The following is a 15542-nucleotide window of genomic DNA, read 5'->3' on the forward strand; positions in this document are numbered from 1 at the left end:
GTTTTCAGTATAAATAGGAGTTTGATTACATCAGAGAGACAATGAGGAGTTGGTGACAGGGTACAAGTCAGCACTGTGTTTGTTTTCATTTCACCAGTGTTCAAATTTCCATAAAGTAAATAACATTGTATCTGGAGTACCATCTTAGTTACGAGACAGAAATGGATGTTTCTAGGAAATTTTTTGTATTATATGGTAGATATTTAATATATAAAAAATGTATGTCTCTCTCATTATAAAGATGGTTCAGACAAATAATCACAGCATAAATATCCAGTGATGGGCAAAAGAAATCATACTAGATTAATATTAAATGGAATTTGAGTTAATATCATAAAAGTATATCATCAAATGTTTTTGAATTCTTTTTCTTAATTTGGCCACTGACTTATTCTACATTGCTTATATTTTAGAAGTTTTTTATGAATTTCAACTTATATTACATAATGTGTTTCTGTACTGGAATTGCCAGGAAATGCTTGTGCAGAGAACATTACACTGGAATATTACTAAATTAATTTAGATGAAGGATGCACACAATTTGTTTTTTAAATGAAACAGGAACTTGCAATTCTGAGAGTAATTTTTGTTTAAAAAAACAGGCTATTTAGCAGGGCTAACAGTTCATGGTGCTGTTCAAAAAGTGTCTGTATTATGTAGGTAAACCAGCCTCAGTGTTCTAACTAAAAATCCTACTTAGCTATACCCCAGCCTTATAAAGCATAAAATACCACAATGTCCTGGAAGAATAAAAATAGAAAACCAGAAATTCTTATCAGAAGTTTATTTAGTGTAGGTGTATTGGAACTGTAGTACGAAAAAGCCATTCATAATTTGTCATGTTCCTTGTAGACTTAATTCCTATTTCTCCATATTCAAGTAAAGACTGGGTTTTCTCTGTTTGTAGCAAGCACAGTAATATAAGTCTTTTTCTAGGGCTGACCCAGTTAATGTTCTTTTTTTAACTACTTTTGCTGCAACATGACAGCTTGCCACTTAGATCTCCAGAAGTTATCTCCATGATGCTTAATGAACAATTCTTCCAAGTGGCCTGAACGATAGCTATGAGACCATAAAATGCAATATTACCATATCCTTAGAGTATAATGAAGGTTTCCAAAAATCAAGAAGTGCGTTAAAATTAGGGATAAAGCATATGTAAATGACAGAAAGAAAAATTATGTAGATTTGAAGGCTAGATAGGCAGTCTGATTCACAACCAGTCCTTTTTCTGCTTTTGCTGGTATTCTTATCACATTATATTGGTCTAGAACAGGAGTCTTTCTTGGTTCAATCTAACTCAACAGTTCCCAAGCAATTAATTGTCAAATCATGCACCAGTGATGGATTGGCATGGGGTAATTTGAAGCCTTTCTGTTCCTCGAGCCTCTATTTTTTTTTCTTTTGCCAATCTCCTCTATAAAGGCATTATCTTTCTTTCCTAGGTGTATTTTTGTTTCTTTTTAAATTTTTTTCCCCTCTGAATATATGCTTTCTTTTGTTTGATATGTCCCAAAATATATTTTAGCTATAAATCTACTTTATGTATACACTTTTCTACCTCATTGTTTTCCCCTGTGACATAAAGAAGATGACAACCAATAGATCTGTCAGGAAAGCACACAATCAGATCTGCAACAAAACAGATGCATAGAATGCATAATATTTCACTAGTGGGAAGAAATGCTGATGTTTTTTTGGAAATAGCTATTCATAATGCAGAACTTCTCTTTAAATTTGATAGATACTATTTTAAATACTGCTATACTCAATTACAGTTGAGTAAAGGTTATTTTTTCCTCACTATTGCTAGCCAGTGTGTTGTCCAGCATCCAGAGAAGTTTAAAATCCACCTATGTATCTTATCTCCAAACCTAAATACTAATTGATAACTGGTACTTATTTGTTTCAGAATGAAGTGTTGTATAATGTTTGGGCACATCACAGTAGTAAGGTGTCCAATTCAAGATTGACTGGGTCTACAGAGTGGAGTTTATGCAACAGTTATTCATAAAACAGCTTAAAATCTTGACATGCTAATTCCATGCACATGTACACATTTATAATTTTTTGCTCTGTACTTCAAAGAAATATATTTCCTTAAGAAAAGAAAGAATTTCTGTTTGCATCTCACTCCACATCTTGTATCTTGCCATTTATCTGAAAAGCACAAAATCATTCCAAAAGAAATATATCATTATATAAAAATCAGTCTTCATATTGCTCTCTTTTCCACTGTCTGATGGAAAAATACAGGGGAAACATGGATTTCTGTAGAGTCCTCAGGATTCTGCATTCTGAGAAATGGAGTTTCAAGTGAAATTTCTTGGCTGAATAGGACTTGTCTCTCACTTCCCCTTTCCTTTCACTGCATTATTTTCGCTCTGCAGAAATCTTAATTGTGTCTGGCAGAGAGGGAAAAAAGCCTAAGTCTCAAATTATTACGATACTCATAATTTACAATTAACAGTATAAATTTCACTCAAAAGCTTGGTAGAATCTGCTGAAATGCTTATGATGCTTGTGTGAAGTGTCCATTCTATGAAGGATCACTTAGCAAAGAGATGAGAGCATTTTACATTGCTCTCAGATTCAGAAGGGCCCCAGAATCTAAAGCACATTACAGTAATCTGTTCAAACACTAGCTCAAGGCAGGGGTTATTGTCACAAGGAGTGAAACAAAACATGTATTGTGGACTCAGTCATCACTTGCTTTTTCAGAGTAGTGCAGGATCTATCAAAACCTTCTACCTCCCTAGCCATTTGAGAATGGCAATTGTGTCATTCCATCACAGCTGCCAATATAATTTGAACTGGGGCTTCTGCTGCTTTTCTTGATAATCTGATCTCCACTTTGTTTGGCTTAAGTTGCTTCTCAACAAATCTTTTTCTGAAGCCCAAGTTCTTCTTGACATTGAACAATTTGTTGTGCTTGCTAAAGCCCTTTTGATAAAAATAGGACCTGTATTTCCCCGTCTTAATTTGTTATTGCAAGGTTTTTCTATCCTGGCTTATAGTTGAGATCCAGTTAAAAAAAACCCAGTACATATAATTATAAGTGACCTTGAAGGTATACTTAAGTTGTTTGAATTTCCCTTTCATGTTTTCTCTTTCATATTTTCTTACTGAATTGCAGGTGCTTAGACATTAACATATAATAGCAAAAAAATTAAAATTAAAGCCTGAATTTATGTACATATCTATAAGCTTCTACCTTCAAATTAGTTATCTGACTTGATGACAGTTGTTTCATGCTCACTTTGTAATACATCTGACTTTATGATTATTCCGTTAAGACACTCATCCAAACTTAAGAGAAAAATTGAAGCATTTCTTTCCTAAAATCTGCATCTTTGGGTTCTGGGAATGAAAATCATAGTTCCAGCCTTACCTAGCCCTTTATAGCATTATAACTTCTGAAATTTCAGTACAATGGTATGTAATGATTTTTTTTTAATTGACCACAATAATCTTCACTGGACCATTTCAAAAGTAGTGACTAGAACCATTCTGTTCACAAAAAGCAGAATACCACCTCAGGTGAGAGGCCATCTGACAGGGAAAATGTCTGATTCCATCTGATGGAATGAGAAGGGTCTAGAGGCCTTCATTTCACTGGCACATAAGCAGACCTGAAAATGTTTTATACCTGCTTTGATGATATGCAGAAGTTATTTTTAACTTAAGACCATCAAGGGACGTATGAGGACAACTGGACTCAACTAAGCACTCAGATTCAAGATTTCTGCGTTTTCTCTGCCTTTGCTAACAGGTGAATTAGCTATAACCTATGAATAGCATCAACCTATGAATTTAGGTATATGGCATTCTCATCCTATACCTCAGCTCTGTTATTTGTGGAAGAGAAATAAAAACACACAGATAAATTTTAAAAAAGCAGAACTGATCTCCATGTTCACCCTCTTCGGTACTACAGCACCTGCATTTGTCACAGCCAAAGGAAAAAGTGCAGGATGAATATGCTCTTCTGGAGACCCAGGAGATGTTCAGGACTGTTTGCATCAGGACCCTCTTACAGATGTGTAAAAGCTGGGATGGTTTGGAAAAGGGGAAAATTCTGTATATGCTTTTTTTTCTGTTTTGCATTTACTGCCATGTGTATTCTGAAGTCCTAAAACAAATATTTCAAATTTCTTTGGGCTAAATTACAGGAGAGAAGACTTACTGGGTTTGCAGATTTTCTTGTTTATTTCTTTTAAAATCATAACCTCTGAATTATGCTGGTCATGTTTAGGTGTTTGAGTCAGAAAAATAAATAAAGTTTGGCCCAGCAGTATATAATGTCATCTGTTTTGTCAAGGCCAGTATGATATTTTAAAATATTCAGCACATTTTCTTGCTGAGAGCAAAGAGCATGGCTCTATCCATAATCCATCTCAATAAGCTTAACTGAATTTGAATTTTTTTAAAATTATGCATTTTGATTCAAATAGCAGCTACCAATTAGGTCTGTTGCACTAAGCAATGCAGAAACATATGGTAAGAGGTTATACCTGAGTCATAGAAAGAATTATCTAGATACTTACCATAATCAGCATGATTATAGATTATATTAGTATAATGCAAATCAGGCTCAGTGGTTTCTTGTGTCAGATAGTGTCCAACATTATTGCAGAATTAGAGTGATTCTGTAGTGGGACAAAATGCTGTGAAAGATCGTGTTTGACCGCAATTGTTGTTAACAGTAAAACAACTTATTACTGTTGTTTTTTATTTATCTATATGAAATTTATAAATACAAAATAATCGGCCTCAATATATATATATGTGCATTTTGAGGGATATTGGCAATTTCAGAGATTTTACAATCATTTAAATAAGAAATGCTTTTATAATTTACCTATTCTTGATTTATTATCTATCTGTTACTGAGGGGTTTTTTTTTCCTTTGTCTTTTTTTTTAAATTTTTAACTAGTCAAATTATTTGCCAGAAAAATTTCAAGAAAGATATTTTGTAATTCCACATTGATTTTTTTTTCTTCAATCAGTAGCTTCTACAAAACAGTATTTTCTTATGACAGCTACATTTGCTTAATTTCCAAAGTTAACTATCTGTTAGGGCTCTGTTGCTCTTCAGTGACCTGCTAGCCCACTCATAATTTAATGTTTTTCAGCAGCAGCTATGCCAGGCTATTTCTAACTGAGATGAAGAGGCAGACATAAAGAAAAAAAAAATCTTTGAAGAAATTACAAAGGAAATTTAAATAGAAAATAAGGATCCATGCAATAAATGCTGGGATCAGGGGAATATCAGTCAGATAGTGACGTTTCATGTTTGAAATAATGCACATTAAAAGTAAGTTTGATGGCTTTAACTACAAAAAAACTCCTTGTCCTTCTCTCTTTGTAGGAAAGTGGCATCTTGGGATGAACTGTGAAAGCAGTAATGACTTCTGTCACCACCCCCTCAGTCATGGATTTGATTACTTTTATGGCCTTCCCGTGACCAATTTTAGAGACTGCAAACCTGGCCAAGGCAGCGTATTTTTAAAAGGGGTTCAGAAAGATCTTGTCATCCCAATCCAAATTGCTGGAATTGCCCTTGTGTCTTTGGCAATAGTGCAGTACATTGGCCTTCTCAAAGTACCCTTCCAAGCACTGGGTTACTTCTTGTTAATAATTGCAATTTTACTTCTGGTTTTGATTTTTTTCTTCTATCATTTTCGACACCTAAACTGCTTTTTAATGAGGGACCATCAGATTATCCAGCAGCCACTGTCCTATGAGAACCTTACTCAGAGGCTGACAAAAGAAGCCATGCAGTTTATTGGAAGGTAGGTTTCTAACTGTGTTGTAAATAATGTTGACATTTCATAATGGCTTCTGAAAATTAAAAAAAAAAAAAAAAAAAAAAAAAAAAAAAAAAAAAAAAAAAAAAAAAGAGCTGGTGGGCACAAGGAATATATAATTTTTTATATATATGATTGTAATTTTTTTCCTTTTCACCTATGTATCCTGGTGATAAAGATGACTGTCATAAAAGATGACTGAAGTTAATCTTTTTGGTAGGAATGACTGTTTGGTTTCCTCCTATTAAGTATGTAATTAATTTCTCTATAAAAAAGGAAACATTTACATTTACAAGCTTCATATTTTTTTTAAACTTCAAAGTTTTTTAGGACTTTAATTCTTAAGAATTTCATGTAACTTGAAATATGAAAAATCTTTTGAGGTGTGACTTAAAATTCTGTGAAAGCACAATGCAGAGTCATAATCCATTACTTCTGGAATGGGGAAATATTCTTCATCATTGAGTTAATGAATTATAGGGCTTTTTTATTTTTTTTTTAATATACTGGCATTTTTGATGACTCCACTTTTAAAACATTAATTTTGAAGGATTTGATTTTCAGAAATTAGGGTAGTAGCTTCTGCACCTGGTACAGAATAACCCCAGGCACCAGCACAGGCTGAGAGTGACCTGCTGGAAAGCAGCTCTGTGGAGAAGACCTTGGGGATGCTGGTGGGCAGCTCTCTGTCCAGGAGCCAGCAGTGTGCCCTGATGGCCAAGAAGGCCAATGGGATCCCGGGGTGCATTAGGACCAGCAGGTCTAGGGAGTGGTCCTGCCCCTCTGCTCAGCCTTGGTGAGGCATATCAGGAGTGCTGTGTGCAGTTCTGGACTCCCAAGGATGAGAGAGAAAAGGAGTTCCTGGAGTGAGTCCAGTGGAGGGGAGTTGAGGGACAGGAGCGTTTTATAAGAAAAGGCTGAGGTAGATGGGCTTGTTCAGTCTCAAGAACTGAACAACTGAGAGAGAACCTCACCACTGTACATAAGTATCTGCAGGGAGGGTGTCGAGGAAGGAGCCAGGCTCTATTCGGTAATGCCAAACAATAGGACAAGAGGCAATGGACAGAAAATGATGCACAGAAAGATGCACAGGAATATGATGAAGAACTTTACTGTGCAAGTGACAGTGCCCTGGAGAAGTTGCCCAGAGAGGTTTTGGAGCCTCCTTCACTTGAGATAGTTAAAAGCTACCTGGATGTAATCCTGTGCCACATACTCTGGGATGACCCTCTTGAACAGGGAGGTTGGACCAGATGATCCCACTGTTGTCCCTTCCAACTTTACCCATTCTGTATTCTGTGATTCTGTGAAACAGATGGGTGTTTTGAAAACAATGTTTTTAATAGCCATCACATTGGCCCACCTAAACATTGGATTTACAAAACCATCCTGAGTCATGGTTCATTCTTGCTATGTCAGTTACTTTGCTCTAATTATCACCAAAGGGCTCTTAATGGGATTAATTTTAAAAAGTATACATTTGTATATTCTAAAATGGAAGTCAATATATTTGGAGAAAAAAATATTTAATCAATTTAACTTCTGGGAAAAAAATGTGTATGTATTTTTTCTCTACCACTTTTGACGCAAGTTGCAACATTTTAAAAAATGCTAAGTAGAAGTAAAATCATATTCTAAGATATAGAATTACTATTATCCTGAATTTCTATTCTACATTCCTGAATTACTGTTGTCTAAATTATGTAGCATTATTTTATGTGAATATATGCAAATGGTGTCATTGCTGGGTAAAAACATATACCAAGAATCTGTAGCTAAATTTTCTAAACTTAACAACTCCAGAAAGCAGCTGCTTCTAGCTGTTAGCAAAAAAAAAATGTTTATGTAGAATCTTGATATCATATTGCAATTTTTTATCATTTCTATCCTTATGAATATTTGATGTGGTCATTTCTACACATTATACTGAAAAATGTCTTTTTATAACAAATTTCCTTAAATGCGTAAGTCTTCCCAATAATCAACATTCTCATAAGTATTTATAAATTAACTAAACCATCTTCATTTCCTCTTGGCAATGGGAATAGATATAAAGCTTCTTGCTCAGATATATTGTAACTAATTTAACAGTGAAGTACTTCACTATTACAAACACACAAACACACACATTTGAAAATTGTTGAGAGATTACTTGCTTAGTGACCTTGCATTTGGTGATTTCAAAAGACTCTCAAGTACATTAATTATATGTTGGTCTATTCTTCCATTGTTTACAAGTATATAAAATGCCTGTAGTGATACTGTTTTGAGTATCTGTGAATGTTTCACTGATTTCAATGGCATGACAATAAGACGTTTGCCTCAAAATAGGTGAGTTCAATATGGAAATCCATGGTAGCAAACTAGTAACTCTTTAAACACTATTAATATGTGTAATGTGCACATGTTACTGTGTGGATTAGTGCTGTTGTTTGACCCCAGTGTTTAGAGCTGGCAAAATAATGTATCATCTAAGTCAGCATAGCTTTGTTGACCCAGCTGGAGGTAAGTGGCTTTACATCATTTAGACACTTGGCCCCAAATGTCAGTGTAGTTTTCAGACAACAGTGATTTTAAATTGAAGTCAAGGTTAATAGCACATATTCATAATTTACAACAAACTTTGTTACAGGAGTGCTGCAATTACAGGGAGAATTATAACCCAGACTCTTCATAGTCAATGTTATATTAGAGAATATCCAAACATGTTGGAGTATTGAGAAGCAATTAGGGCATTTGAGCAATATTAACTCACCCTTTAATGAATCCACATGCAAAGCATATTACCGTAAACCTGGAGATATGAGTAATTAGATAAATATTCACTGAGCTGATCTGCCCCATGTATTAGTGTGAGCAACAAAATCAGTATTTGCTTTGACGCTCTAGTTCTCACATGATAGAGTTCATACCTATCAACTCCAGAGCACCAGTAGACCATTGCTTTTATGACTAATCTACTGGCTTTGGTCATTTGTAGGTGAATGGCCACCAAGAGGCAACCTGGTTGCAGAAGTGAAGGTCCAGAAAGTTTTCGGAAGTCCTAGTGCTTGACGGCATTCTTGTCATTCTAGTTCTTTCAGCCCTTTAGCCATGCGTTTGAACACTGAATTTGTCACATAATCTCCTTTTCTTTAGCTGTTATATTAAGTAGCAAACTCAGTTATGTACACTGTTAATCTTTGTGCACAATTATACCACAGTGCAAATAGTCCTGACGTTAAAGAATTCGAGCTTTCACCTTACCTGGTTCTGAATGCACATTTTCTCATCAAACTAAAAATCATCAGATATCATGTGTCTTTTAGTTGGTTAAAGATCTTTACAATAAATATATAATGAAGTTCCAATCTTAAACAGCACTGTTATTTCCTGCAGAAATTTTTTGTGCTATATTTATATACAATGTATATGAAGATATACTCATTTTCCTATATTTTATCTATGTAAGCTTATTATATCTATTGCATATATTACCTCTGTAAGTTCATCAGTGTTCAGGTGATGGACTTCCAGTTATTCTATTTTCTAGCTGTTTCTCAGTCATTTTCATTTTTTTGACTCCTTACCATGTATAAACATCAAATTTGTCAGAAGGAATAAGCAAAGGAGAAGCAGTGGGGTAGACCTTTTTGTTAAGGAACGTTTTGATTATACAGAGCTTAATGATGGTAGTGATAAGTTTGAGTGTTTATGGGTAAGAATCAGGGGATAGACCAACGAGGTAGACACCATGGTGGGAGTATGTTATGGACCACCCAGACAGGATGAAGAGGAAGACAAAATATTCTATTAGCAGCTGGGAGAAGTCTCACAATTCCTGGTCGTTAGTCATGAGGGAGACTTCAGCTTACCAGAGCTGGAAATGCAGTGCAATGGACAGGAAACTATGTGAGTGGTTCTTGGAGTGTATGGGAGACAGCTTCCTGACATAGCTGGTGAATGAGGCAACCTGGGGAGCGACCATGCTGGACCTGTTCTCTGTGAACAGAGAAAGACTGGTGGGTGCTGTGATGGCTGGAGGTTGTTTGGGCACAGAGATCATAAAATGATAAGAGTTTTTGATTCCCAGCAAAATATGGAGAGGGGTCTTCAGGACTACTACCTCACAGTGCTGGATGCTGACTTCGGCCTGTGATTCTATATAATAATTTGAATTTGTATTTTTAAAGTCTTATAATGTCTTCATATTGTATAGGTATGTGCTGTTGTACTTACTTTGGTCTGGTTTTTGGGAGAGGTGGTATTGTATTTTATCTTCCTTACTCCAGTGCATGCTTATTACAATTTTTGATTGTCCCTTAATAGACAGAAAGAGAGCAAATAAAAAATTCAATGCCCAAAAATGGCACTGGAGAAGAATGTATGCAATTGCAAGTGTTAGATCTCGTGTGTGAAAACAGGTAGTAGTTTAGTTGCTTGCTCTAATTGTAAGTGGGCAGGTCAGCTCCGTGTATGTTAATTCTAATTGCTTTTTCCTCAGAGGAAGTGTGTTTACATGTCATAAACTTATCAGAATGCTCTCTTGGTATTACAATATATTTGAAAGTCAAGTGGATGCTAATTATTTCATGTTAAATTCAATGTGGTTGTCGCTCATACATCTTCAGCATGCCATTCAATGACCAGCTGCACAGAAAATCCAATTTTGCAAAATGCCAGAGTTCAGCTTCTAGCATGTCAGAAATTACCAACACAAAAATACCACTCTGTGATATAGAATACCTCTCTGAGAAATTTCTGTACCTTATCCCAAGCAATAATAATATTTTTAAAAAGTCTAATGAAATCTGCTTTCTGGAAAACAGTATTTAAATACAAGCATGACTGTATTTTAAAACTGTGGTAAGGTGAATTTGAAGAACTTTCTTGACTAGCTTTATCAGTCATAGACTGCATGATTTCTAAAATCTTAATATAACAGTTAACAAATTGTAAATTATCTCTTTATCTATTCTATTTTAGTCCTTGAAACACTTCTGCAACATCTATCAAATTTTTTGTTATCTACTCTAGGAGACTGTGGTTTAGAGTTTTTTATATATCACTAGGTCTTAAGATCTAGCAGTTGTCATATGTACTGAAGTTACAGTTCTCAAATCAAGTGTTTTTTGAATCCTACAAGAATATTCCTTATAGTTTACAGCAAAATAAAAATTATAGAGAAGAGTTTATGTATCTCTGTATACATATAATGTATATGTGCATATATATTAAAAAATGTAGTAACTTAAAAGCTATAACAACTCTACTGGATCTTCATGCCTTTTCTTTCAGACCTCTGATTATGCTTTTTGAACAAGAAGGTAACAGGAGGAAGGTGTGGGTTCAAATAGGTCTTTACTAAATATTTAGATCATCTCAAAATGGTTAGGGACATCACTAGTTCTGCAGTGAATGGCAGACTGAATATTTGTGCTTGGGATTGACGTGACTCAGGTACTGGCCTTTGCACTTGGCCTTGTTGAACTTCGTTAAATTCTCATGGGCCAAACTCTCGAGCTTGTCCAGGGGCCTCTGGGTAGTGTTCCTTCCCTGCAATGTGTCAGCTGTGCCACTCAAGTGCACAGAAAAGTAAATGATTGCCCAAGGAGTTTTTAAAGCAGCCAAGCATTTAGAGCAGATTTGCAGGAAAAAAGTTAAAATACTTGTGTTTGAAGCACAAAGTCAGATTAGCATTAATTGCTCTCTCACCCACTTTAAACCTGTGTTTTACAGCTCAAGCTGTAAAACAGCTGAATCCTTGACTAGTGTAAAGACACCTCACAATAAAAAAGAACCCAACACTTTGCAATGCAGAGGAGCCACCAGCAATATCATGCTTTAAGATGTTTTCGAGATCCATTAAAAACACCTTGAGGAATATCTTATGTCAGATGTATGTAATCTCTCTAGGTACTCGATAAATTGAAAAAAACTGCGTGACTTGTGAGGATAAAAAATCTCAAATCTTTTGAAACAGAGATTCTCTGTGTTTGGGCTGTGTAAAAGACAGTGGGAATACATTTTTTGAAAGGACCTGTTTTGTGAAGTGTTTCAGGAGTTAAGCTGTTGTTATCACATTTCTCTCCTGCCTACTAGCTGGTATTGTCATTTCTTTTTCAAGGTCAGAGTAAAGGTATTCAGTTATGATTCTCCTCAAAATGTTTTGGTAGGAGATAAATAGCTGCCTCTGATCTTTTATAGGATATTAATTGGTGAGACACTTCTCCACCTGACAGCAAACTGTCAATGAAAAGCTTTCAATTTTAGTAGGAAAAAAGAGAATGATGTAGAGCTCTTCCATATCAATCATTGATTTGATGACTCTTCATGAAAGTTAGATCTTTCTGTGAGTTTAGCAAACAACAAACAAAACAAACTTGAATTATTATGTCTTGAAAATAACATTTGTAATGGAAGCTTTTAGCAAAGCGAGTAGGCACTTACGAGAATGCGGTGTCTCTATGGCATTAGAACAAGGTAGTTTGCATGAAAACTAAATTTAGCCTGCAGTGTTAACAGTACAAAATATTTTTTGTGATGTTTTATCCTATAATTTTTATATTAATCTCAATTCAGTGAACTTTGTTTAAGGAAAAAGTTAACAATAATCCCAGGCACTAAAAAATGCAAGTTGTAAAACAAAAATCATGTGCCTTCCAGTAAAGTTCTCTAATGAAAGGTCAGTATTACATTTATGTATATATTAAATATTTAACTTTTAAGTATGCATCTTTTTTTTTTACTTCAATTATAGCCTTTTTAATTGACTCAGGAATCTCCTGTTATTTGTTGCTACAATGGTGAAAAGTTCTCACATATATGACCTTTCAAATAGCAACAAACAACTTTTTGGAAAGTGTATCTTTTGTGAAAAACATTGTCTTAAATGTTTTTGAATCAAGTACTTTATATTAATAAGGTAATACAGGACTGATGCACAAATGTTTGTAAGAGAATTAATTTTTTTCTATCCATTTTCCACAAGAAGAGTGTTGTATTTATTCTGGGTTTCCTGAAAAAAAACCAAGGATTGATTGTTTTTATGAAGAAAAATCCCTAACAGAAACACAAATATCGAGTGGATATGGATAAAATATGGATAAAAATATGGATAAAAAATTCCCATTTTATGTTTATCTACTGCTGTGTATGCCAGGACTAAAAAAACTTCAAACATGCAACTTGTGAAAAAACAGATCCAACCAAGAAGAGAGGAAAAGTGGATCATAAATATACCAGATTAAACTTAATTATTTTTCTTTAAGAGGAAAGTATGTATATCAGATTAATTTCTTCTACTAAAAGACTTTGTTTTCAAGTTCTTAATTTTAGGATTTTTTTTTGTTAATTTTGAAGAAATATTTTTATGAGCATGCCTGTATTGGGCTTCCCCTCTTTAAAGGGTAGATGAACCAACTGCTTGAGGAAATACATGGTCTCCCTTTGATGTTGATGTGAATCACAGGTATTATCCACCACAGTTTGGTGAGGGAAAATATGATAAATAAAACTAAAAGTAGTCTGCAATTACTGTGCTTTAATTGAGATACAGACAAGTTTTGTGGGTACTGCTTTTGTGGTTCAGCTGAGATTTACAATATGCATAATGTACTGCAAATGCTGTTAGAGCATGTAGCAGTAAATTTGGCTAGTATGGCACAATTTAAGTAAAGTAGCATAAATAATGCATAAGGAGAAGTACTTGTTTGAGCTGTGCTTTCACAGCCTGCTAGAATCAATCATAAATATCATATCACAGATCACGTGAACAGCAAAATTTACAGAGAGTCTATTTATTGCACTCTTTCTTTAGTATCTGTTTAGGAAATAAAAGACAATGGAGACTGTTCATTACTTTAAGAAGAAAAATATTTATATTAGTATGACTCTGAGGTTATCTAGAGTCACATGCATACACATAAAGAGATTTAAAAGAAAAGAGATTTGGTCATATACCTTAGTCCAGAATAAAGACCCAGGTCCTTATTACTGTTTAGTTGATCAGCTTCCATATGACTTTGTGAGGAAGGAAATTCATATAGATATGTAGTGCTGAGGATATGTTTTTGAACAGCAATTTTATTCAGGTTTTTAAAAATATACTTGTAAAATATGGAGAGGTGTTTGTATTCAAAAACTGCTTGATTCCTGCCTTTAAACAAGTCTTTTTTCAATATATATAGCAAACAGTATTTGGATAAATTTTGTCATTTATTTTTGATTTCAGTTCAGTAAAAGAGTGGCATTTTTATTGTGTGTGTGTTTATTCAGAATTACCCTGCAATCAATTACAGTGTTCCTTTTCACCTTGTTTTGGTGTTTGTTTGTTTGTGGGGGGATAGGGAGCCTTTTTTTAAACTCTAATGAAGAAAGATTTATTTGCAGAAATCTTATTATAAAATATACTAAGGGTTTTTGGTTTTGGTTTGTTTTGTTTTCCAGGAATACTGATACACCGTTTCTTCTTGTTCTCTCTTATCTTCATGTCCATACTGCTCTATATGCTTCAGAAAATTTCAAAGGAAAGAGCAAGCATGGTTTATATGGTGATGCAGTGGAGGAAATGGACTGGAGTGTAGGTATGTTACATATGCTTCTAACAGCAGTGGAAGGAACTCATGATGACTTGTATTCATGTTCACCAAACTGAGACCAGCAATTCATGTCTACAATATATCTGTTATACTTGTCCTTTGTTCTTAGAGGAAAGAAACAGTCATTTAGAAAGCACAATAATTTGAGCTTTTGCAATATCTACTTTATTGCCATATTTATTGTGTCCTGCAAAAGCCCATTCCCTTTTTGACTGTGAAGGTGGTCTATACAGCATGGACTTAGCAGAGATGTGGACATCTAATTGTGGACTTTTGAAGCTGAGTAGTTAAATCCAACCCTCTGAGCTTCTGAGTGCATCTGGCCTATTCAGATTATCCTTATAAAACAATATATCAGGATCAAAATATTTTCAAATTAGGTATATAATATGCACTGTTGGCAAAACTAATTTGTTAATTATTTCTGTGAGTTCTCTGTGTTATTGAAACACTAAGATGAGGTCCACTTCTCTTTATGAAGAATAGTCAAAACCAATGAATTTGCCTTTCAGGGCCTTCCATTCTCTCTGAGGCTGGAGAGGAATTGGTCCTTAGATCTTTCAACAGGCTTCCTGTATCTCTAGATGTATTGAATTGTTTCTCTTATCCCAGAAAAATAAATCATCTGTGAAAACAAGTAACAGTTTAAATTTGTAAATAATCATATGGTAGAATAGTAGTATTATAAGTGCTAAAGATAACTTTGTATTCCTCCTTCCTATATAGCCCAAGTTGATTCTCTTCTCAGTACAAGTCAATGCAAATTGGCATTCTTCAAGAAAGCTTTCTGACTAAGTAGCTATAAACGATATTTAGCTTTGGTGCATACATAAATTATTCCAGCATGTGCAGTTAAACATGTATTCTTTGCATATTTTGCATCAAGAAGTATAGTTGCAGAAGCACTGGGCAAAAGGCGGCACAGCGTACTTAGTGATTTATAATGTACTTACTGCAGTATTTACAGGAATGGGGAAAACCATTGTAGGAAACTGTGATGTGCTTAGGAAGGGTTTTAAAAGTAGGAGATAACAGAACAATACTCTTGTAAATCAGGTTTTGTAAAGAGAGAGCAGGTTTTGTTTTATTCCAGTTCTATCAAGCCTGAATCTTTACAATGTCTATCAGTGGCCACCAGCGTTTGGTCGATTG

The 15542-nt window shown here is 34.6% G+C and overlaps 1 protein-coding gene across 2 annotated transcripts in view; it reads left to right on the plus strand.

Annotated features, from left to right (window-relative positions):
- The window catches only part of STS (steroid sulfatase), a 104677-nt gene that overhangs the window by 29717 nt on the left and 59418 nt on the right, over positions 1–15542 (plus strand). For both annotated transcript variants that reach the window (XM_066313840.1, XM_066313841.1), the window contains 2 exons: positions 5373–5796; positions 14239–14375. In XM_066313840.1, coding sequence (XP_066169937.1) covers positions 5373–5796; positions 14239–14375 — 561 coding nt within the window. The remainder of the gene's footprint in view (positions 1–5372; positions 5797–14238; positions 14376–15542) is intronic.

The sequence above is a fragment of the Sylvia atricapilla genome, chromosome 2, assembly GCF_009819655.1.
Source record: "Sylvia atricapilla isolate bSylAtr1 chromosome 2, bSylAtr1.pri, whole genome shotgun sequence".
Classification (NCBI taxonomy): domain Eukaryota; kingdom Metazoa; phylum Chordata; class Aves; order Passeriformes; family Sylviidae; genus Sylvia; species Sylvia atricapilla.